The sequence below is a fragment of the Uloborus diversus genome, chromosome 9 (assembly GCF_026930045.1).
Source record: "Uloborus diversus isolate 005 chromosome 9, Udiv.v.3.1, whole genome shotgun sequence".
NCBI classification, from domain to species: Eukaryota; Metazoa; Arthropoda; class Arachnida; order Araneae; family Uloboridae; genus Uloborus; species Uloborus diversus.
The window spans coordinates 136,724,914-136,751,788 of NC_072739.1; the positions used below are offsets into that span (position 1 = coordinate 136,724,914).

Genomic DNA, 26,875 nt, shown 5'->3' on the forward strand with positions numbered 1-26,875 from the left:
AATTGACTCAATCATTTCTAAAAATGTGGAATATGGCATCAAAAATCGGGACGGATGACCACAATAGCCCCTTCCATTTTAAAATTCCATTCTTAAGAAATAAGATGAGAAAAGTTTCATTTATTTGGAATTTACTTTCATAAAGTAAATCAATTCACCCTAAAAAAATCATTTTTAAATGAATCATTAATTTTTTAACTCTAAAAAGTGAGGGGGAAGGCTTCTTGACTTTTGGAAGTAAGGGGGCAGTTTTGCCCCCCCCCCCTTTTGCCCACCCGTATGAGCCGCCTATGCTTGATGGTGTGCCAAGTCTGATTAATTACTAACAGGGGTGCCCTGATAGGAAATCATTGATCTGTCAAAAAAAATTCCTCCAAAAATTTTGCCTGAAGACTTGAGAAATTTGGATACAGTATTTTAATTCTTTTAAAGGATGTCAAATGTAGGTCAGTGTGCACTCTCATATTTTATCATTCAATAAAATTCAATGCTCCATTTGGGAAATTAAGAGTCACTCCCACCAGGACCATGACTGATCAAAACAAAACTGCCTTTCCCTGGCCATCTGGATAATTAGAATTCCATACAAGGAAGTCTGGACAAATGAGATTTCACTGTACATACCTCACAGCAGACTTGGGCACAGATCCATAGATCAACACACTCAGTCCTCTGTACAACCCCTTCACACCATGATGTTTAACAGTCTGTTTGACCACATCAAGTATGCCAGTGTACTTGGGTTTGGCAGATCTTTCATCTAGCTGGAGCTGTGTCTTCACGTATTCTGTGGGAAAGGTGATGCAGATTTCAATTCCCCCGGTGATGCCACCTAGATAAAGAAATGTTTGTTAATTAATAAAAGAACTTGTCATGACTAGGTTGAACAAATGAATGAGGGTGTGCTCGAAAAGAGCATAAATACCACAACCACTGGTCTGTTGTACTGTCCCGGCTAATTAATTTTTTAGTTATTTAAACAAAAATTAAAACGAGTTAATCTAATGTAGCATGTCAAAACAACTTCAAAGTGCCAAAAATATAAAAATATTTCTTAGATGCAAAACGATTGAAAGCTCAGATAAGCAAATTTTCACGAACCAAGTTTAGTTTTGGCATGTTTCCCATAAAATAAATTTATTTATTTTCTACTAAATTAAGCATAAAACCTGCTAATCTAAGGTAGCATTTGGGAAAATAACATCTGATTAGGTAAAATATTTTAATATTTTCATGATGCAAAAGGATTGAAATTTCAAACGTGAGAAGCAGTTTTCTGAGAAGTCCGAGTAAGTTCAATGTTGTCATAGTTTCCAAACTAATTCTTTCCTTAATTATTGAAATTAAACGAAAAATAAGCTAATCTAACGTAGTATATATGTCAAAATAACTTCCTACCGTCAAAAACATCAAAAGGATTGAAATTTCAAACGCGAGAAGCAGTTTTCCGGGATACTGCATATCTAACATATGTTCAGAAAATTGCACTGATGAAATATTTGTAAAAGAATTAAAAGCAATCTAAAGTATGATTTAGATTGTTTGTAATGATTTTTGAAAGAATTCAAGCCAATAAAGAAACTATTCATACTTTTTCATGGTTTTCAAGCACTTGGAAAATGAACTCTCTCCCTCCCCCCCCCCCAAAAAAAAAAAACTTTTCAAGGGCGTAAAATTTACGAACATATGCGACTGTAAAAAAATGGCGCATGCGCCACGAGATTACTTCCGAATTCATTTGCAAAAGGGTAGTTCATAGCAACGTTACTATTACAGTCAACCCGCGACAACTCTAAGTCCCAAGGGACCGGCTAAAAAGTTCCGAGTTATGGGGAAATTCCACAACAGTCTCAAGAGTTTGGGATCCAATGAAAACTTTGAGATAAAGGAATATTCGAGTTATCGAGATCCGAGATCGGAAAGCTCATTTGTTATAGCAAACGTGAGGCTGAAATTCCGAAAAATATCGGTAGCACCCTGCTTCGATTCGACGTCATAACTCCTCCCCCAAACCTCTCTTTTTTTTATGGATTTCGATGCTGCAGCGTTTGAAGGAGGAGTAATGACGTCAATCTGAAGCGAAACAATACGGGAAAGTCAGGTTAAGGCGCCGCGGCCGCGTGTTTGGGAGTACAGTATCTTTTAACGTAATTGGAAAACTTGTAAAATCTGATTTTTAATTCAAAACAATATAAAAACAGATTAATCGGACCAAAATGTTAAAAAGCGGACTAATCCTAAAAAACTGAGTTCGGCGGGAAAAACGCACCGTTTGGGAGCCCTCTGCGGTGAGAAATTTTTTTTTAATACGTTGTGCTCTTCAAATCAATACTCGTGTCCGCACGTGAAGAAATTTTAACAATGAAAAGGGCCATTCATTAATTACGTAAGGGTCTCGAGGGGGAGGGGGGTTGGAAAAATCTCTACATACCCTTACTTTGGGGAGGGAGGGAAGGTCTAGCCCATCCTTACGTAATGTTGGCCAAGTCGATATTTTACATTAGAAATAGCGCTGTCAATTGGTTTGGCAGGGATCCTATTTCATTTGCGTCTGGAAAGTAAAAAACTATTGGGATGAGCTGTTTTTATTTGTTTTACAAAAAACGAATAGTGTAAAATATTATAAAAGAATCGCACTACTTTATACGGCATGTTTCATTTTTAATTAATATTGCATCAGAAAAAAAAATGTCGAAAAAACATTCAGTCTATATTCCAACTTTTTTGTAAATATTTCCTTGCACAAAAAGGTTTGATAAAATAATAGTGAATTTAATAACGATTCCACGATGTAAGATTCGTTTTTTTATTATTTTGAGAAACGAAATGGAATCTTACGTTCGAATAGGGTGAGTAGTTTGAAAATTCTTACGCGACTTTACAGGGGGGGGGGGTTAAAAAATTGCCAAAATCATCCTTCCGTAATAAATGAATCGTCTCGAATTGCTTTCACAAGTTACGACAGAACTATCACTAAAAGTCATTACTTCTTAATGAAACTAGTATGTTGTGGCCATCACGAAACTTTCTTCTATATTTTTCCTTTTTCTGATCCCTCCCCATGCTTGACGAGGAAGCAATATTCCTAACAGAAACAAAATTACACATGCAAAAACTTGGCGGCCATCCCAATGTCTGAATTATTGTAAAAACAAAACAAAGAGCGAAAATTGAAAGTTACTTTAAAAGCCTTACTTGAATTAATTACAAATATTTTATTTATTAACAAACATAAGATGGCAACAGTTAAAAATTTTAAATCATTGAGATAATATTTCCGATCATTTCCATACAATTAAAATCACGAGAAATACGCAGACGACAATCTATTACGATTTATCTTTCTTATTGTTGCATTAATAAAGCTATTTTTATTCGCAAAAAAAAAAACAAAACAAAAAAAAAAAAAAATCAACACCTCTTGGAGCGATTGGAGTCAAAATTGAACCAAAGCCTGTTTACGTATGGATTCACATATATTCCAAATTTCAACCAGAACGCAGCATTACTTCTTGAGATAGGGCACTCACAATGGAAAAAAAGAACGGGCGATTGCGCTACCCCCTTTTTAGCTGTTGACACCAAAATAAAATCAGCTCTTATACCCACTAAGGGCTACTTGTCAAAAAATTTTTGTTTGATTCCGTTCGTTATTTCTTGAGATACAGCAGTCACAATTGACGACAAAAAACGTTCTATAGCTCAACCCCCCTTTGAGTTATCGACACCAAAATTGAATCAGCACCTGCTCCTGTTAATGGCAACATATGGACCAAATTTTGTTTGATTCCGCCAGTTACTTCCTGAGGAATAGCAAGCACGCGTAACTCAAAAAACGTCCCATTGCTCCACCCCCCTTGGAGGATTTCGCGCCAAAAACCAATGGGCACAAGTTCACATACGGGCACATATGTGTACCAAATTTCGTTCGATTTCATGCGGTAGTTTTTGCTGTAGAGCGGCCACAAAAAACTGGTCACACACAGACGTGACACACATACATACACACACACACACATACATACACACACACACACACAGACAGACAGACATTTTCCAAAAATAGTCGAAATGAACTCAGCACACCTCAAAACGTTCGAATCCGTCAAAATTCGAAATTCGAAAATTTGCACGAATCCAATACTTTCTTCTATATATTAGATATAGAAGAAAGTAAAAATGCGGAAAATTTATCTAGCTAGAAATTAATGCCCGTGAGCGATCAACAAAAAGAGAAACAATAGAAAATAGGTCCACAAGAGAGTGACTAACAAGAAAACCCAACTTCCTCTTGTGTCGCATTTCTTCAGCTACAAAAAAAATTCACCACTTCCTTTTGCTTACTTTTGTCAAGCTTAGAAATGAATTGGACATAAAATAAACACTGAATATAATACAGTTGTAGATGAAATAATAATTCACCATGTACGTTTTATTCTCTACTCGCAAACTTTAAATATTTGTTTCATGACAAATGTTATTTGCAGGGTTGGTATAAAAACCAGTTTTTTTTTTTTTTTTTTTTTTAAGGAAAAAAAAAACTTTTTTTTGTTTAAACCAGGTTTTTTTGGTTTAAACAGGGTTTATTTGGTTTTTATTACTATTTCTAAGATAAATAATTTTATTCTAGGAAAATCATAAAGATTTTATGAATTAATTGTTAAGGAACGTTTAATATTCATATTTGTACCTAATTTCTGCGTAATTAATTAAATAATTAAGAGTAAAATCATGCTAAGCGATTTCTGTAGGAGAATATTGTTTAAAAATCTTTCACTATTATTAAAAAATACAATACATATATTGGTCTTGGTATTAATAATCAAAGAAATTTACTGTGACATTATTTCTCCTGGTTTAATGCATTTAGGAATACATTTTTTTTATCCAAAAAAAAAAATCATTTTAATTAAAAGCCCCAGTACAAACTGAAATGAAAATACCCTTTCAACATTTTTAAAAATGAAAACTGTCATAAAAATTAATGTTCGTTGATTCTTCTACTATTCCATACATGAGCCGTTTTTTAATTATAATGGGATCAAAAAAGTTTTTTTTAATGTGAAAATGTGTCATTGAATTTTTTTATAAGAACACAGAGTTACGTGGCTATTTTCATAATTTTATACATTTTCTTTTCGTGCTCTGACTGCACCGTCTATCGGGGATGCAAAAAAAGTGCATGTATCAGTGCAATTTTATGCCTAGTCAAATTGTTCTTGGGCTTCTTTAGCTATTTTTTTCTCTTCTCATTTAAATATTCTAGTGTTAACATATTTTTACACTATGCATCGCTTCAATGGTACATAATAAATCTCGATAAATCTTAACCGATCAAGCAAATTAGGTAGTAAATGAACTTTTGGTTCAAATATACTTTGACTATTTTGAAATGCAAAAGACAAAAAAAAAAAAAAAAAAAAAAAAAAAAAAAAAAAAAAAAGATAATTGAATAAATAAAAAAAGAGCTACTTTGATTTTTCCTCCGTGTAATTTAAAAAATCTTAGTTGGTCTGCCTTGCATATTTATATACCTAATAGGAAAGTTGCATTGATTAAAAAGAGAAAGAAAAACTATTTCAACTATTTCAACGAACTTGCGTTAACTTGAAAAAAAATATAACTTTCTAAATTTATTAAATCTATAATTTATCTACATAGCTATGCTAGCTACTTTGCATCAACTAGATTTTAATTTTTGCAATAATATGGAGAAAACAATAAAGTTAAATAAAAAAAAAAGTTTTGAAAAAAAAAAATTATGCACAAAAGGTTTTTTTTAAAAATAAACCAATTGTTTTCAACCGTAGTTTTTAAATTATGGTTTAAACCAACGTAGTTTAAACCAAACAACCCTGTTGCTTCAAAAAACCAACGCGATGCATTTTCGAGCTATAATCCGTACAATTTACTCATTTACTTCCTCATACAAGTGAAAAAGTTTTATATTCACGAAAACATTTTTGAACAAATATTTCTTCTACCTTTGTATAGAAGTTTGGTTAATCCTCATTTGGAGTATATGCTGCACAGTTTTGGGCTCCTCATCTCAAGAAAGATATTCTGGAAAGAATTGTAAGAAGGGCTTCTAGGCTAGTAACGGTACTTTCAGATTTAAATTACATCAGACCTAAAAGGCTTAATATGTATATCCTAAAATAAAGCAAAGGGGAGTCAGAGGGGATATGATTCAGTTGTTAAAATTTCCATATGAAAGATGTTGATGGGTTAAATTTTTGCATGGAAAGCAGGACAAGAGGTTGTTTTTATCAAGTCTCAGGCTAATCTGAAAAAAATTAGAGACGTACCGAGCAGCACTTCGGCCGAGTACCGAGTACTCGGCCTTTCACTACAAATTATGCTTTAAGAACCACCGATATACACATGAAAAATTTTGAACTCACTAGAATAGTAGTATAGACCTCAAAGCCCATACAATATTTTTCAAAGTTACTTTTAAAATTAAAAATAAATTAATAAATAAAAAGTATGATTAATCAAGTTATAATTAAAACAAATTATATCAATCTATGAAACTTTTGCCCGCCAAAGAAAAATAATTTTTAAAAGCAAATAAAATAACGTTAAAAACACAAAACGTCTTTTTCAGTGCATAAAGTGTGAGCTAATGAATGTACATCCAACAAAGAAATCTGACTTTTGTCGAATGTCTCACCCTAAATGCTCGCAATCCATAAGCTCGCATTTTATGCATTGAAAAAGGCATTCCGTGCAACGCCAAAACACGTGTCCGCAGTGTTCATGCACATGTGTACTTCTAATGTTGTTTTATTTGGTTTTATTTTTTACGCAAAGGTACTTTTATATTTCTTATTAATAATTTTGTCAGTAGCAAAAATCCATTTCATAATTTAAAAAAATTCATTTTCTATACCTACTTTTTTGTCCTATTTTTAATAAATAACTTTTATTAACTTTGGGGACATTAAAATAAAGATTTACTCCATTGAAGCATAACAAACTTCATTATTTTCAAAATTTAAGTTTGACTTGTAAATTTGAATTGTTAATGATTGCAGTGTATTATATGCTAACATTTTTTTATTAATTGTAAATTGTCTTGAAGAATATTTAATTTTTTTACAACTAGTCGGTATTGGCCGAGTACCTGATCAAAATTTGTCCGAGTACGGAATAGTTACCGAGTAGGGTAGATCGGGGCACGTTTACGCGGATTTTTTTTTCAATGAATTTTCTAAATTTTATGTTTTAACTTAAAAAATTTTAGACATTGTGGTTTTATGAAGCACTTAATGGAGTCAAAATTCGGTTGCGTAACTTGGCCCGGACACGGGGCGCACTTACGCATATTTATTTTGACACCTAACGTGGTTCTGTTAGTGTTTTGAACATAATGTCTAACCATCGTTAAAATAAAGTATATTAATTACAGACTGAATAGTGTATAAAATAAAAGCTGATCGGGTATGAAGACAGCATTATATGACTGTAAACTATAAGATACGAATTTGTACTCAAAAATTAAATGGTGATTTTCAAAACTAAATACCCTGAAAATATTAAAAAGTTTTGAGACAATTCAAAGCGAAAAAAGCGTCAGGGCACCTTCAGAAGTAAGACACACGTGCGTAAAGGTGTTCAGAGTCGGCGCGTAAACTTGCCCCGTCGCCAAGTTTAGATTATTTTTAACGTGCAAAAACGTTTAATAACATTTCAGTTCATACAAATACAATTCTCAAAAAAGGATCAAGTTGTGCTAATTTTTATATATTTCTTCTTTTTTAACTAAGTATTCTTTATTCACAATAAGCTTCAAAACGTTCAACTCAATATTTACTCGATTTGGTAGAAAACAGATTATTCTTTCTGCATGCTAGACCGAAGCTCGATTGATGCTCAAAAACTAGTGAGGATATTTGCTAGGGATCAGCATCAATATGTTACGACTGTTGGGCTCTCCAGTTATAATTCGTTTTGAAAAAAGGGCACTGCGTAAACTTCCCCTGGTCTACCCTACTCGGTACGTCTCGAGAAAAAATTATTACTTTGGTATAAGTGCATAACCGGAACAGGCTGTAATGAGCAAGGCGATGGGTAGCTTTAAGAGGGCCATTGATCTTTATTGAGGACTAATGAAATAGGGAAGTTTTCGATTTTTCAATTTTATTTTTATATGATAGAGTAACATGTATGAACATCATAGGTGAAAAAAAAATTGCGATACGATAAGTAGTTTTTTTTAATTAATTTTTAAAGTTCAAGCGCTTGTGACGTCAAATGGCATAGGAAATGACGTCATCCGATGAGGACGCGCTCTTCCGATAGAGGAGAAGCCGAAGGGCATGCAGTTGGCTTCGAAGATGAAACGTAAAAGGCTTATCTCCTCGCATTTAAGGAACATTAAATGTCTCATCCTCTTGGAAATATTCGAATATCATCACTGATGTTGCTTGAGGAAGATTATTTAGATTGTGCTTTAACGAATCCGGCCTCCATAGTATGTTCAAAAGGATTATTGAATTTCTAAAAAATAAAAATGTCAGCGCGCTCAAAATGTCCCTAGCGAAAACAAGGGATCTTTGGCGGAAGGCTGCCCATTAGTACCCTGTGACGTAAGCTCGTGACGTTTCAGAAGAGCGCACTTTTGCGCGTGGATTTTTAAAAATTCATTAACAATCAATCACGGTGTTTTAAAATTCGGCGATGGTGAATTTTTTAGTTTTGAGGGTCAATTAACTTCACATTTGTATTGTGGTAAATTTCAACCTAATTTTCCATACTAATCTTGGATGTCTCCAGGATGAATCGAATAGATTTTTCAGCACGTCTGTAATCGCATAAACGTATGCATGAAAATATCGACTACGGAAATACTCATTTTAACTACCTTTCACCTACTACCGAGTTCTCTTGCGACGTTCACACTCTTGTGTGATCTTACGTAATTCACATTACTAAAAAACAGTAAGCACTATTGAATGAAAGTAAAGTTATCGTATGTGTTGTTGTCTGTAAAGGTACCACCATGGATGGACAGCACACAATTTGAACACTGCGACGCAAAAATGGAGTTTAAACTTTTACTCTAATTTTAGATCATATCATATCATAAACAGAAAAGCAGAATAAAGTGAGAAAAACCAACAAATCACACTATCACAAAAACGTATAAAACCGTCTTCAGGTTTAAAAAAAAAATCAAAAATAAATACACGCTCAGAGATGTTTTTTTTTTTAAGTGTAGAATAATACATCATCACTCAACGCGGTAATCGTCGCATACTTGACAGTCGAAGAGGAGACAATAAGCAAACACATGGATTACGTTTCCAAGTTCAAGGGCTGTGGAACGTTCCATGAACCGTCGAGTTTGAACTGACGCCAGATCTAAATGCCACAGATACTGAAAGTATAGTGCTGAAAGTTCATTGCTGTTTCTACATATCATTTCCCAAAACGGCATCGGTGCGGGGGGGGGGGGGGGCAAAATTATCTTAGCAGGAAAGAAAAGCTAAAGCAATTACATTTTTTATTTTTATTTATTTTTTTTTTTTAATTTCGGCTGCACCTGAGTTTTAAAGTCTGCAAAACGAAACTGACGAGTGCTTCGTCGTTACCCCGAAACGTGTGTCTGCAAATCTTATTTCAATTTTTGCAAATTAAACCAGAATTTAGGTTATGCTTTTAGCGTTTTTTCTTTCTTATTTGAAAATTTAATGCATCCTACTGCACCAGGTCAAAATACATTTGAAAAATATGCAGAAAATTGCAACACGTGGGAGGGGGGGGGGTACTTGCAAACTTTTTTTTTTTTCATTTCCTTATTTCTCCAAAAATATTATCTTTTTTTTTTTTTTTTTTTTTTTTTTACCGCAAAATGTTTCCATGACAGTCTTTTCTTTTGTGTCACGAAATTTTTTTGAGATTTTTTTCGAGGGATTTTTTAATATTTTTTTTATGATATGTTTTTAAAATTATATATAATAGTTCACCATGTGCCCCTATAGGAAGGGGGGGGCACAAATGAACACGATTAAAAATGCTGGACAAGCACCCAGTTTCCTTTTTTGTGCGTAGCAGCAAAACTTATCTTAATACATAATGTTACAGATCCGGTGCGACTTCCAACTTTCTTGATAGGACGACACAGTTCTTGAGAAAAACACAGGTGATTTATTTACACTATGTACAGAAAAGATCGTTAACAACTGCTAAATTAATCATCAGCAATTAAGCAAATATCAATCAACACCGTAAACTCAACGGTTACACACGTATTTACATTCAAATACGCAAAACAAAACAGCGAAATGCCTCGCAATAAACAGAGCTCTCAGTCCAAATTCTCAATCGAGACTGACTTTTTATCATGCGTTACGCTATTTATAGACATCGAAAGAGAACCCTCAAATATTCCACAAGATTTCCGAAAATCGTAGACCGTTATTTTATTTCTTTCCATTCACAAATTTTATCATTCAGAAATGAGGGGACCGTATACTTCGGCCGAATATACGTGGGGCTGTATATTCATTACAAGAAACTATTTACAGGTTACGTTACTACAATAATTTTAGATGAAAGATAATTTAATAAACGCCAAATTTAGCTAAATTACGACAAATTAATCACAAAAATAATTACTATTTACAGAATTTGTAACAATAAGATTTTGATATGAATATTGGTAATTTTACTACTTTTAACAACTTGTACAAAATTACCGAAAAATAGATGTTGAATACAACCTCAGTGAAATATTAGTGCACTATGAATGTGATGGGTAAGCTTGCTTTTGATCGCAAACCGTGGTGTCGATGAAAAGATAACGATGTTCTTTTAGTGCAGGCGAGATGCGTTCCAAGAGCCTTCGCTTAAGGTCGAAATTTCGCGTTGTAGAAAATGAATGAATATTTTTTTTTTTTTTTTATAGAAACATGCCAAGTTCTTTTAGACTCTTATAAACAATCCTAAAACTGCTTTAAACCATCCCTAAACTATACACTACTTTCTTAGATAAAGAACCGAACTTTTACTGTATTTAAAAAAAAGAAATATCTGCTTTATTCAACATTAAATACTGTGAAGATCACAAAATGAATGATTAATAGGAGGGAGAGACATAAAATAAAACAGCACGAAACATACAGTATACAGCAATAATAAAAGGCTGTACTGTAATAGTACTGTTCAGAAGATACAGTAATAAAATTTATGAATTGAAGATGATGATGATTTATGCACCATGATCAGATCGTTATTTTCATTTAATTTTTAAATACATTTGCTTCGCCTTTTCTTTTACAACGTTTACATTTAGGGCAACACCTCTCTTCCTGCTCTCTTTAACTTTCACCCTCTGCGAGTTTCAACATTGAAATTAAGTTCTGAACATTTACGGATATCTTTTCTTTTTCCTTGATTTTAAACTGTACGTAGGGAACGTGGGAGTTTTTCTTATACTTATTGTCGTGCTGCATTCAACGCATTTTTTAGTTGCTCTAACATATAAAAAATCTTCTGCTTTCCTTTATTTGCTAGAAACAATTTCTTTTTCTTTCCATCTTCGCAAACTTTAGATGAAACAGCGGGACAAGGTGCCATTACATTTTAAGAACTTTAATATTTAGAATGAAAAACATAAATGAAAAATGCTAAGTGGTTGTTTGATAATGTTACAAATTCTGTAAGTAGTAATTATTTTTGTGATTAATTTGTTGTAATCTAGCTAAATTTGGCGTTTATTCCATTATCTTTCATCTAAAATTATCTTAGTAACGTAACCTGTAAATAGTTTCTTGTAATGTACATACAACCCCCCAACATTCGACAGAAGTACACGGTCTCCCCATTTCTGAACGATAAGATGTGAATAGAATAAAAAGAAAATATGACAAATTTGTAGAACTTTGTAGGATTTTCAAAATATTTCTTCGCTCCGTATAAAACGCCGGGCGTCTTGTGAATGGAGAAGTCAGTTTGCTTTTTAATAGTTGGAGTCTCGTTTTCAGCGTCTTGCTGAAAGTGTGTATTAGTCTTTGCGCTGTGTTTCTGCGTATTTTGATGTGAATACATGTGGGACTGTTGAGTTTACGGTGTTAATTGATATTTGCCTAATTGCTATGGTTAATTTAGCAGTTGTTAAGGATATTTCTTGTAAATAGTGTTAAATAACTCTCCTGTGTTTTCTCAAGAACTGTGTCGTCATTTAAAGAAAGTTTGAAGTTGCATCGAAATCGCAACAATATCTAACGAAGCGCTGTGTAGACTGCATGCTGTGGGAACTTCCGCTGTCAGGGATGCAAGTCCATTCACGAAATCAATATTTAGTAGCCAATAACGAAGTTAACACAACTTTTAAAAAAATTTCGTGTTGCGGGTGAGGAATTTGAGTTAGCTTCAAAATTCGTTTCTGTCGAAAAACTCGCGTTGTAGCCATTTCGCGTAAATCGAATCGAGTTGCAGCGGGAGTCGACTGTACATTCAAAGCAAATGATCCAGAAAAGTTTTGTTCGAAAAAGCGGTTCCAACGATTACTTATTACGCGAATACTACTTTTAAGACAAGTAATAAAGCATGAATTAACAAATAATTATGGTGAAATGAAGAGAGGGGGGAGGGAAAGTGAACCAAGCACACTGCCACGTTTTTTATATCAGACTTCCTACAAATAAAATCTAATCTTCCGAAGTTTTGATTAACACGTCATCATCGAAGGGAGGCTTTTCTGGGGCTAAATTTAGGTTACGTTGAGAGATCAGATTGATTTATGAATATTTATCTTGTGAGATCGTACACGAGAAGCCAAGGTTTTTTTTTTTTTTTTTCCTGCGTTTTTATCTGGACTCGGTGGAAAAAAGAAATTAGCGCCTATCAAGAGCAGCTGCAAAGAACTTCAACGTAGAATGTTTTGAATTACTGGGTTTTTACTTCGAGCACTTCATTATTAATTTCGGAACAGCATTGTTGGAAAGGTTTCTTTCACTATCACGATGAAGCAAAAGTTACGCGAAATGTCATGACTCAACAACTACAGCGATAACACTGATCCTCGTAGCTTTAGAGTTGATAGCTTTGTAGGACGAAGAATCAGCACTGCATTCATTTGCGATATCTTTCTTAAGATTTATATTTCATTACTTTAAAAATTTACTTTCCCCCTGAATTTATTTTATTTTCTACTTACTTTTTGAACAAATGAAACTGTTTTATACAAGGGCGGATCCAGAAATTTTTCATGGGAGGGGCGATTGACTTTCACTACTTACTTTATACTATGTAAGCTGATTTCAAAAAATTGATCACAAAAGTTTTGAACTTCAATTTTAAAACAGTTCCGGAAGAGGATCCCAAACCCAAACTTCCCTTCCCCCAACATCAATGAAACTCGTGCAAATTTGCATTTTTGAACTTAATTTTCGAAAAATTACCGTTGGAGAGTCCTTCAAGGGATGGGCGATCGCACCCTCCGCCCCTCCGCCCTCCCTTATATATCTGTCCCTGGTTTTATACATAGGCGGAGTTAAGTGAGGGTGGGGGGAGGGAAGGAAGGAGGGAATGCCCCCTTCGAAAGCTCATTAGACTATTAGCTCCCCCCCCCCCCTAAAAAAGTAGAAACGATGCGTTGAGTTTTCTTTCCAAGCATAATTATTTTTTATCTTCAAAAAATATTTCTCTGGCGACATTTTTTTTCTCTCAGCATTGAGCATAAAGCTAGTGTTACCTCTTATCTTACGCCTCTTAATTTTGCTAGTTGTTTGCATTGAGGAGATCCTATTCCGGGCGGTAACTTCTGAAGGTGAAGAACTTGACCAATATCAAATGACCAAAGATTTTAAGATGACGAAAAAGTACCTTTTTAGGACTACTTCGAAAATATAAAGGAAGGAAGTGACTTTTCCGCCTCTCCTTCCAAAACTTGGCCGAACTTAGCCAAAAATAATGATTTTTGAACATCACTAAAAAATTTCCGGATGGTAATACTCTTTTCTTTTCTAACATCGCTAAAAAGAACGCTAAAATATGTTTTTAGGATTTGTGCTTTTAAATTTTCAGAATCAAAGATTCCTTTCCTACTATCCCCGAAGGCAGCCTAGAATTGCATTTTTAGATCTTCAACTACGAAAATTTCACGCGAGAACTGTTAAATTCATTCTCTTCCAGGCTCGGTTAAAAAACTGAAAAACTCAAATTTGACCCTCAATTGTTTTTTCTTTTTTGCAGCTCAAACTGCAACATTACGTGAGAGTATGCTCCGATGAGTAAAAAATAATATATAATACGTATATTATAAAAACCAGGGGGCGGCACTTGTCATTTGTCAACATTGCCTGGGGTGGGAAAACTACTAGAGCCGGTCCTGCTTTCAGCCACTATCACCAAACATGCCCTGAAAGTGCATTTTTAGGTTTTCAATTTTGACAAACTTCTAAAGGAGAGTACCCACCCACTTCTCAACAAATTTCTTAATATTGGGTTCTTAAAACTTCAATATCAAAAACATTTAGAGAACTGCTCCGAACCCTTCTATCATTTAACCTAAAATGTGCTTTTAGCCTTCCGAGGGAAGGGCTCCGAACTACCACTCTATACCTAATGTTAGTACTAAAGATAGCTTGTGTCTTTAATATTTCATATTTCGAATATTTTACAAAACAAATCTGTATCCGCCTCCTTACTTTAACAGTTGCATAATGTCTCCGATGATAGCATCAAACCGCGTTTTAAAACTTCAATTTCAAAATTTTTCTAGGGAAGAGGGTCATTTTCCCAATGCCTTTCCTTAAACTCCCTGTATAACTTGAAATTTCGTTTTCAGTAACATTCTTTGGGAGAATTCTCAAATCCTTCTTTTACAAAGATAGCCTAAAACTAACTTCAGTTTTGATCAAAATTTGTGGAGGGAACGCTCCCAACTCCCTTTCGTCTATTGCTATCAAAAACAGTCGAAAAATTGCGTTTTTTCAAATTCAATCACGGGAAATGTGTCGCGGAAGCCCCCTATTTCCTAAATTCACCAAAGAAAAATTGATTTAAATTTTGAATAAAATTATTTGTATGGGAACCAAATACCACTAATACCTAACAATAAAAAATAATAATAAAAAAAAAAATAAAAAACGGTTTTCGTCATCAATTCTGAAAAAATTCCCAATCTCTCCCACTAACCCTCTTTTCCTAACACCATCAAAAATAGACTAAAACTGCGTTTACAAGAGCTCAATTCCGAAAAATCGTTAGAACCCTTTGATATCCCCATCCCCTCCGCCTTTCCTCTGAAGATATCCTTCCTTCAAAAGAATAAATTGCACATAAGGATTTTTACCAAATTAAATTTATCTTAGTTTACAAGTTCACTCTATTTCTTTTTTTTTTCCATTAAAAATGATCTATAACTTAAATGAAGATGGGCAATTAAGCAATTTCAATTTTAAACGGTTTTAATCATTCTATCGATTTGACCACACCCAACCACACACATGCGATTCTTTTATTTATTTTTTTTTAATTTTAGCGTTATTTTTTTGGCTACTGTGGAAAGAAAGCAAAAAATACACACGCAGATGCATATTAATATTATGCTCCTGAAATTTGTGTGTGAAGGAGGGGGTAATGAAGCCCTCCTGATCCGCCAAATGATGGCTTTTGCGATTTAGCCACGTCCGAACCCCCCTCTCTCCCCACCGCAGTGCCGGATCTAGGAAGTTTCCCAGATGGGGCAAAGCTTCAAAATGCAATCCCCCTCCCTCGCACACACATTCATCTTGCTTTAAATTTTTGTCTATCGAGTTACAGTTTAGTATTTTTAATAAACTGTAAAGTACGACAGGGTTTAATTAAAATTGCAATTAAAAACCCTCTAAACTTTTTTTTCCGAAAACGAATTCAGTATTCAGATGCTTTATTTTTAATCTTCTAATTTTTGCCACTTAGTCCAGAATCTGACAGCACACGTGTTGGAAAATTTGAGTAGGGAGATTTTTTTTTTTTTTTCAAAAATGTTCAATTTGTGTCCTAGAAAGTATTTTGGACTTGGAAGGTTGGACATCTTCCATCTGGTACATTTTCTAGACTGACGTCATCAAAGATGGCGGCAGTCCGCCTTCATGAATGCTCGTATCTATATTAATACTTAACCGATTTGATTGCGCTGCGTTTTAACTATTGCTATAAATTAATAAATATTTATTTATTTATTGTATATCACATATTCATTTACAAATAATAAAAAAAATGCAGATAGTAAATGCAATGAAACATGTTTAAATTTAAGTTTAAAAAGTATGGTAAGTAAAAATCTAATATCTATATAATCTAAAAAGTACATTTTAAAAGTTTTGTTCAAGTTGTTTGTAAACCTTTGCTGCTACACTTGCAGAAAGAGCAACAGATATTTTAAGAAGGCACACTTGAAATTTTCCCTATCTGAACGGGGGGTTTCAGCCGCTCTCCCCCAGAGAAATTTTTGAAATTGTAGTCCTAAGAAAGCAGGTTTAGAGTGTCTCTGGGGATGTTACGGGGAGGAATTTTTCATGAGGATTTCTGAGGAAATTTGTAGAAACTGAAGTTTTAAAAACGCTATTATAGGCGATATTTTTTAACGTTGGTTAAAGGGAGGGGACTTGGGGTCTATTTCCGATCTTTTTTCATTTCTTTTTTTTTTAACTAGAGTGAAATTGATCATTTCAAAACGCAGTTACCGACAAACTTTGATGATGTTAAGGAAGGTGCTCTGAGGATCTCCCCAAAAAACATTTCGAAATAGAAGTCCTAAAATCTAAATTTTTAAAGCAACATTTAGTGATACTGGGAAGAGGGGTTTAAAGCTCTCCCCTTTATTTATTTACTGGAATTTTAGTTTTCATTTTCAGATTCCCTCTATTTTAAGGGGATTACATGCTAAGCGCTTCATACAATTGTTGTTTTTAAAACCCAATTTTAGTCGAATCGGATGGAATTAGAGAAAGAAGGTTCGAGGGCCTTGTTTGGAATTTTTCCAGAATTGAAGTATGAAAAATGTGACTGTAGATCACATTTAGTAACGTTTAGGGCTCAGCAGTTTTTCAAAATTGTATTTCCTAAAAAAGCAGTCTTAAACGATTTTCGATGTTGTTAGAAGGCGAGGTCACCTGGAATTTTGCGAAATTGAAGCCCTGGAAACAAGATTTGAGACGCTCTTGAATAGTTTTGGCTATTGGAAGGGGGCATCCGAAGTGGTGCATTTTTAAGACTTTAGATTTTCTTGCAACATTCTATACTTTTTCCTATTAAAATTATTTCGTTTTCCCAAGGCGCGTGCTCTTTAACAATATGGAACGTTATTGAAAAAATAATACTTGGGCTTTCTGGGGAGGGGTGGGCCCTGTGCCACCCCCTCCCCCCTTGGTTGCACCACTGTCATATGGATCTAAGCCGATTGTCAATAAAATGTCGTTGAAAGTTTGCGTTAAAATAAGATCTCAATATACGATCCTTAACATTTATGCTAGTTAGTAGGAAATTCTCAATGTTAATGCTCTTAGCCTGATTCAACTATAATCTAAGTTAATCTAAATACTATTTACAGAATGATCCTCTTCGTAATACCTAAACTAAGTATTCTTCTGCTGTTTTAATGCCTTGTTCTGTGTAATACCGGTCAGATGTTACACCAAAATCTCCAAATACTTGTATTTTATAGCTGCATAATAAATACTACAGAACAAAGTTCTTCTTTTTCGGCACTACAGCCTAGGGCAGGCCAAGACCGTCTCAATCAGTTTCCTCCATCCTGCCCTGTCAGAAACAGATTTCCTCCATCCACTGAGGCCAACAGTTTTTAAGTCTTTTTCGGCACAGTCAAGCCATTTGTGGTTTGCGGCCCCTCTTGCGCGCACCATCTGGAACAAAGTTAGCAGTTTTTTTTTTCTTTTATTTTGGGGACAAGACTGTTTCTCTCCTTTTTGCGCTTATGACGGAGAGCCATATGTTTACTCGCTGGTGCTTGCAAATGCCTCTGGCAAAATTTACAGGCTCATCCCCCCCCCCCCCCAGTTCTAAGAAAAGGGCGAGTCAGAATATTTGTAAAGGAAAACTTTACAAATTCTCTTTTTTTTCTTTCTAGTTTCAGATTTTAAATGTTTAATATTTCTTGCATTTTCTGAATTTTTCTAAAATAAGCTTTTTTTTCCTGCCGGAAGCACCTGGAGGTGGACTAAGGCCCCCAAGAGGGCGTCAATCTGGACTCCCAAAGCCCTTCGGGAATCCAGGTATGTGCAAAAAGACAAAGACGCAGAGGTTTGACTGCACATGAAAAAAAAAAGTGGAAGTCACGCATATTCAAGGGCAGAAAAAAGGAACCAAGGGCAAACAGGTTCGAGGGCGAAAAAAAAAGAAAAAGATGCCGCCCGGGGCAAGAACCCCGGCTTGCCCCATCCCTACTCCCCCTGCAGATCCGGCTCTGTCCCACCCCACATCATGGAGTGAATATAATTCTCAGGAGTAGGTTCATCTGTCAATTTAGACATAGTAATGACTTCCTCTTTAATATATTAAATATTTCATTTACTAATTTTATCAACTTTAATGGAGTTAATCTTAAGCATAAGCTGTTTTACTCATTTTTCTTGTTAGTCACTTGTACAGAATTATATGATTCAGAAATTTAAAAAAATGCGAAAATATGCATTAGTCGGTGCACAGTCATATGAAATTTTCTTATTTTCTGACCAACGTTTAATATTTAAACTAGGCACTTTTTATATGAATTAAAATTTTTATATTTCTAATAATTTTATGAGTCTATACTAATATTATAAAGAGAGAGGGCGGATTTTTGTGTGTTTATATGTTCGAGGTAATCTCCGAAACCACTGCACCTATTTAAAAAATTCCTTCACTATATGAAAGGTGCTTTCTTGCTGAGTGACATAGGCTATAATCCGAAAAAATCCGATAAATAGTTTTCTTTTATTCCAATTTAGGCCCAAATTTCACATAAATTCCCGAATATGGGAGTGAAAAATTACTTGCATAAATGATTATATATCGTTGAAAAGGGTAGAATTTTCTGAGTTCTAAACAAATTGTTTCAATGCTCTAACTTAATTACGGCGGGAGTAATTTGCGTTTTTAGCCTCAACTTTTTTTAAGCTTAACTGAAATTTAGGCACTACTTTCTTCATTAAAGCAATCAATAAAAAGTGAAGAAATTGTCCCACAGTTTTCTTTTTGACACCATTGGAAAAAGCGACATTTTTTACTCCAGACCTCCCTCGACCTATGGTTGAAAAACTTAGCTTCTATCTTCAAAGGAAAAAAGTTACAAGCGTTTTTAAATCAAATTAGAAAAATGTCATTTTGATTCAGGTTGTCAACCATTTTATTTTCGTGTTTCCATGGTTACGCTTTTTGAATCCATTATTTCTTTCCTTATTTTGCATTTAATTTCTAAAACTTATTTTATTTCGTGTTTCCATGGTTACGCTTTGAAAATCCGTCTTTCGCATTTTAATTTCTTAAAAGTACTTTAAGATCTGTCGTCATTGTTTGGATGTGTAATTTTGCATGGTGTTTTTTCTTTCTTTTATTTAAGTCTGATTGTTGAATATATGTCACTTGACACAATTTTTATTCTCAAGGCAGACCGGGCAATGCAGCTCCAAATATATAAAGATTTGAAAGCTACTGTTAATGTGATTTCATACTGTTTTGTTTGTTTGGCGAAACATTAATGCCAAAAAAACATCTGTTTCACCGGCTGGGTTCCGGTAGCGTGGTCGCTTGGCGCATTAGACGCTAAGTAGTTCAGTCTAGGATTATTGGTTTAAAGCAACCGTAAATGTAATTCATTGTTTTGGCGATTTGTTTTGAAAGAAAAGAAAGTTTTGATTTGTGTTTATCCAAGTGAAATGTACGACATTTTCTTCTTTTTTTCAGACAATAATTTTTGAATGTTTCACAGGATTTTTTTTTCCTTAGACAGATGGATTATGATAGCGTGGTTTCTGGGCGAGTTTGCCAATAAACAATAAAGTTGCGGAACTATTTTTACATTTGAAAGATATCATTTGATGTTATTCATTTGGACTATTCATCCAGTTCTTGTTTAATCCAACTACAAAATTGCCTCGTTACCCTTTAAGTGAATACTTACACATTTCTAAAACCATATTTATTTTCAGACAACAATCACAACACATCTACACTTAACAACACAAAGTTCGTTTCTACCATCGAAACTACGCATATCAGAGATCGGGAGCAATCAGTGCCCTCTATACTGTCATTACTTTGATTTACAACAGATGTCTTATTTTTTTTATTTGAGAAAATATTTTAAATTGCAGTAAAAGTCGCTTCACTCGCTAGAGTTTTAAAGCAACTCAGGGTGGCGACAGGAACTGGAAAAAAAAGTTCCCTGACTTTTCCCTGATTAAGTTCAACAAATTTCCCTGATTTACATTACTAATGATAATGGTTTCCTTTCTTTGCCCTACCTGAAAAGCATTGCATATTAAATAAAATGCAGTGTTTAAAACGGCTTAAGCTGTTAATTCAAAATATATTTTGAAGAGATGCTCCTTTTTTTTTGGTAAAAATAGTATATTAAATTATCGACAAGGAAATATTATCGCAAATCTAAAACAAATACTTTACTTTCAGGAACCAGTAAAAATAAGAATTCTAAGAAATTATTCAAACTACTCTTAAAGACATATCTAATCATGATAAAACTAAAAAATTTTAATGGAAATAATCTTGAATTGAATTTTCAAGCAGTATAATTGTTGCTGCAAGATTAACAAGCGATAGTTAAAGTATAGAAGTAATGTAGTTTTACTTGCGTAAATAATACTGCCATGTGCATGTAAACGGCAGTATCTGCAGAAATTAGTTTGAGATATTTGAAGAAATGTGTGGTGGATTCAGTACTAACAAAAGGAAAATGTTGGTATTAGACGTTTTTTTCGCACCTCTTTTTCAGCGGAAACCAAATAAGTGAGCCTGTACATTAAATATAACTAACGATAGATAACAGGGCTGGATTTGGAAGTGTGGAGGCCCCGGGGCAACGAAGGAGTGGAGACCCCTAATCAGGGTTCGAAAAGATCATCATATTTTCGAAAATATCCAATACTTTGATATATATCCAAATATTTTGATATATATGTATTTATCCGATATTTTCGACCGGTGAAAGTTAGGATATTTTGAAAATTTTTTTATTGTGGAGGCCACTTTGTTGTGGAGGCCCAGGGGCAGTAGCCCCGCCTGCCCTCCCTTTAATCCGGCCCTGATAGATAATAAAAATGCAAAAAAGTGAAAAATTTGCAGTTACTGCCCTTTACATGCACACGGCAGAATAGATATCGTTATGTAAAACAAATTGAAATCTTTCAACAACCAGTCATATTGAGCTTTTATCTAATCAAGAACTTAGGTTTTAATGAATGAATACAGCATTTTAACTGTTAAAAAATGATAAAAATATTTACTTATGTATGCATAACTCAATTTCAAATGATTTCATTAGTTGTCAAAAAAAAAAAAAAAATCTTTGATTACCATAGTAACAAACAACATTGAAATGCAAAAACAATTATTAATTTCAAAATATATATGTATATGGTTTTAAAATAAAAAAGTTTTCAAGTCTGAAAAAAAAAAAAAAAAAAACACCGTGTAATCTAAAGTGACAGCGAATATACCATGGCAAAAAACAAATTTGATTTTCAGTCAAAACTTAATTATAGCAATTAAATGTGAAATGCCAAGTGATAACTTTTTAGATTTTATGAGCATTAATTTAAAAAACAGTTTTTTTCTTAAAATCAGGATAACTGTATGCTAATTACTTCAAGAAAATGAATAAAGGCAAGGGAGCAAAATCATTAATGGCAGCCTTCTCTTGTCCTGTAGGGTTGTTTATTTTGCATAGCGTGGAAGGAAAATTCAAGCTAGCTAAAATAAAAAACTTTACAGTCATTGAAGCCATCTTAGGAAGCTAATCCTAAGATTGAATACTTTGACCTTCAGGAAAAGAGATGCACAAATATGCGGCAGTGTATAATCACACCTCATTAATTTTACATTTTTAAAACAAATAATTGGCTGAATATTCGTAGGGAATTAAAATACTTCATTTTGGAAAGAAAAAAAAATTTCTTCATTTAATCAATTTTCCCTGAATTTTTTGTTATTTTTTCGAAATTCCCCGATATTTCCCTGAGTGATAAAGCTCCCTGACTTTTCCCTGACCTCCCTGATCTGTCGCCACCCTGGAACGGTAAATCTAATTTAATGATTTGCCGAAAATTTTTAAATTCCGAAGAAACTTTAATAGGTTGTTTTTTTTAAAAGGTGTGTACGCATTTTATACAAAGAAAAAAGATCATTTCACATCAGAGAGGGTGGTCCGTGACTTTACATTTATTTATTGAGCATACACAATGTACGCTCAATAAATAAATTTAATGTCACGAAACAAAAGGTAAATAATATTACCAAACACAGAGAATTAAAAAGGGTTAAAACATTCATAAAAAAAATATTTATTGAATTAACGCAATGTTTTTTTTTAATGTAGAAAGTTGTGAGATGGTTACATGTGTGCCAGTTCCCCCCCCCCCCCTTCAAGCTTATGTTCCTATCTTCTTGTAATTGAAGGAACTCACAACTAAATATACTAGTGCAGGAATATTATGAGGGCAGCACTTCTGCTTCTCACACGTGTTCGACTTTTGACTATGAAAAAGATAAAAGTAAGGAGACTCATTATCTTATTGGCTTTTAGGCATGGTAGTTTTACCACGGCTAGATTCTATAAAAAAAAGTGTCATTTTGTAATACTTAAAGAATCGATCTGTAAACATCCACATTCATTTGGTGTGTATCAACTTGTAATATAATCTTAATTGAATGTACATTTAAATTTAAGAAAGGCTTTTGAGAGCTCAACATGGGGTTTAGGACTCCTGGTAGAAGAAACATGATGCCACTGAGATATATGTTGCAGATTTTTAAGAAAGTCTGCAAACTTTTTCTTAGCCAAGGGTGAAAAAAAAAAACCTGAATTTCCCAAATAAAAAATAGATTTGTACTTCTGTATTTTCTAGGCAATAATTCACAGGTAGCATGTACTAGTATTTTTTAAGATTAACACCTAATGCTTAAGGATTTATGCAGATTTAGATTTTACGATTTACCTTACCGGTTTATCTTGCTGACTATTTTTCGGATTTTGAATCAGCATTGCAGATTGCTGAAAGAAATTCTGCTGCCAAGGCAGTAGTCGAAATATGAGAACATTTGAATTATTCAACAATACTATATCTCCAACAATTGCTGAGCATTATGTTTTACCAAATACATGTAGCAAGCTAGCATATGTTTGGCAGTAAATATTATTTAGAAAGAACACAGGCCAAAGCTACATTTTTATTATATATTCTAATAATCTTCTATGCAAAAAAAGATTGAATAGGTAAATAACAGCACAACCTCGAAGAAACACACAACTAAAATAAAAAGTTAAAAACTCAAACATAAAATAACTAGAACATTAGGACTTTTCTTTTGTGTGATGCCCTGATTCTTAAAAAAATCATTTCTATAATCATAAGCAATAAAATTTTAGGAGCCAGGAAAAAATTTTAGGCACCAGACTAACTCAGAGTTTTCAGAGTTACATGGTTGCCAAAAGATTCTTCTTTTGGAAAAAAACAGTGGTCAAGGCATGGTTTTTAGTCATCTTGGGCAACCTGAAGCCTGTTATTTGCCAAATCTTAACCATAAGTTAATTAGTTAATTTTAGTTTCTAGACAAGAAATTCAATTACAAACAAGCCCCCCCTCCCCCCAAAAAAAGGAAACTGAATAGTTGTCTCAAATCACGGATTGAGTCAGGGTACACTGGCCAACCTGATCCAGGTTGCAGAAGAATAAAAACTAGACCACAAAAAATTTTTTGAGTTTTATTTGAGAAAAACAAATAACTTTTTAAAAACCTTTATGTTAGCAACAATATATTTATGCATCACTTTTTTACCACAAGTGATTGTGTGACTCATTTAGATTTTTAATGGTTTGTGTAGAATATGAATGCGGGTTTTTTTTTTTAAACCTCTATAAAAATTTCCTTCACAAAATTTCGATTGATCAAATCAGACTTTCCATGGACTCATTTTTTAATCAGGGGTGATTGTGACTCCATGAAAACCTGAACTTTTTTCCAAGAAGAAAAAGTATTTTGATGGGCATACATATACACATTAAGTGTATGCACACATTATTTATATACATAATTATTTGTTGGGGCTAAAACTCGAAGTTTTAATTGGACTTAATATGTCCATGTGCATGGAGAGAATTAAATTCTTTTAATTTTTCTCATTTCTAAAAATTTTTCAAAGAAGGTTTTATTTTCCTCCATAGTATCTGAATCCTTAACCATTTATTACATTCATTTTCTAAAAGTGCATAAATATTTCAGAATTAAATAAGTTTGGGGCAAAAGGGGCAGAATGTATTATGATCACTGCGCAATAGGGCTAGGCGATATCCGAATTTAAATGCCACGATATATCGCTCTCCAAATATCGATATTTTCGATATATATAAGTCTTTAAATTCAACATTTAATGGGGGGGGGGGGGACTGTAAAATCTATTACATAAGCATCTACAACAGAGAAAAGCATTAGGCCATTTTGGTGAATAAATATTTTAGCAATTTAATCTAATAATATAGTTATAGCAAGGATTTTCATGTGTTTGTGTCGGGAGGGGAGGGGGGCGTCATGAAGCAGATTATACCACAGAAACTTTTGGAGAAATTAATTTAAAAGAATTTAAGTCTTTTTATTAGTGGGTGGCAATTCTTGAGGGAAAAGGGGGGGCTTGGTAAAATTGAGGGGTGCCATCGCAATCGGGGGGGAATGGGCAACCCTAGTTACATCATCTGCATATTAAGATATGCAACAGAGAAACGATATTAGACATCTTGAAAAGAAAATATTAAGGGGGAAAATATCAAGTAAGGCTCCTTTCTCTTCTTATCTAGCCTTTATTCCATCTCTCACCCCAACTGTTCTTCAATAATTGCCATAGAGATTGCAAAACATGACGGTAGCTTACGCTTTATACCAAACGAAACGTCTTAAATTTGGACTTTCGGCGTTTCATTAAACATCGACCTAAATTTTACAAAAGCGGGTTTTTCTGAAAATATAGGATGGTTCCGGTATTTTTGAAGATGATATTCATGAAAATACCGGAAATCCGGTAAAATACCGGAACACAATCACCCCTGTTTAATAAATGAGTGTAAGCAAACCAAAAATCTATATTGATAGATTACTTCTGGTTTACATTTTGAAATTTTAAAAAATATTTTTCACAAAAAAAATCTTAAAATAGGACCTTGTGAAAAATTCTGGACAGACACCTGTATCAATATAAAATATAGCAAACAAATTAATAGTCATTCTGTGTCTTGCAACAAATGCTCTGTTTCTTCAACTGTATCTTCCTTTTCAATATAAAATGATCACGTTCATAACTTCACAAAAAATAAGAAATACAAGCAGTTATCGATAAGAATCTGATATGATAAAGAGCCTTAAAACATTCTAAATCGATTGGTTTTCCGCTACCGAGTACAAAATTTTGTGAGATATTCTCCTGAATGAACCTTCACAGAGCTTTGCACGGATTCAATGCTTATAAATACGCTTGTAACTTTAAAACTGAAAAAAATTTAGAATGAAAATCCTTAAAACGAATCGAATTAAGTGGCCGCTGATATTTTCATATAAATAACGTTCTACGTATTTCGTAGTAACAGTACTCAGCGTCAATCAATTCAATTTAAAATAATTATTTAATTAAACAATTAAATAATGGCAATGGAAGAAACAAAGTTTTCAAATGAAATCTCAGCACGAGAAACTAATTGACAACTTACCGGCAAGGACGCCTTTCAAAGTTTTCTGAGATGGCAAAAAACTAGAGCTGGTCATTGCAGCACCAGATGTTACCATTGTAGGCCGGCCAAATGGATTCTTGAAATTATTTTTATTATTCATTTTCAGGCCAGGAAATATATATCACAGATAGATTTGATATAATTTAATGTCCGAAAACCTAAAAAGCTCTCATCGCCTCGAAGAGTGGATAAAATGGATGCAGGTTTTCGACACCTAAAACTTAGGTGCGAAAACACGTAAAATTACTACCCGGAAAAATAAATATTTAATCGGAAAATCTGATGTTTCAACAAGCTTCCATCGGGAATCAAGAAGTGTTTATGTAGGTCAGTGTTGCCAAACCATCAACACTCTAATTCCTGATATTCCCTACAGGGAAAAACACTTTTTCCCTTTAAATTTCGATGTGCAGAAAAATCTGCTTGAAAGAGGATTGGTTTTTGCCCTCACGTGAATTTCAATGGCACTGCCTGATTGGATAATTCTAGAACAACACCTCTCCTCCTCGTGACGCAATGTGTGAAATCATTTCAAAATAATTTACATGTTTGAATTTCTTAATCACAAAACTAATCAAAAATAGGTGTTTCAAAGTTCAGTTTGGGAGAACAAAGAAAAGTTTGTCCTCAGAGTTCAAAAAGTAATTTCGAATCACTGGGACTCTGATCCATGTACTGAGCTGTAAAAAGCATCTGGAATGTTATGGTCGCCCGTGTCGTCTCCTTGCAAAACCGCGAAAAAAAAAAAGAGAAATATTAATTTGAATTTTGATATCTTGAATTCAAATTATGTTTTTCGCAATCATGAGAGTGTGTATGTAGGCGTGGTGTGTTTGTGTGCAGGGGTTTTGTGTATAGGCATGCGTGTTTGTGTCTGTGTGGCTGGCATAAGTGTGTGGGTAGTTGTGTGTATGAATGTGTGTGTGTGG

The 26,875-nt window shown here is 33.8% G+C and overlaps 1 protein-coding gene across 1 annotated transcript in view; it reads right to left on the minus strand.

Moving 5' to 3' along the window:
• LOC129229393 (putative tricarboxylate transport protein, mitochondrial) overlaps positions 1-26,253 on the minus strand; it is a 46,186-nt gene extending 19,933 nt beyond the window's left edge. The window contains exons 1-2 of the mRNA XM_054863691.1: positions 25,926-26,253; positions 625-832 (exon numbers count right to left, since the gene is read on the minus strand). Of these exons, the coding sequence (XP_054719666.1) occupies positions 625-832; positions 25,926-26,046 (329 nt within the window). The 5' untranslated portion in view covers positions 26,047-26,253. The remainder of the gene's footprint in view (positions 1-624; positions 833-25,925) is intronic.
• Positions 26,254-26,875: the final 622 nt, after the last annotated feature.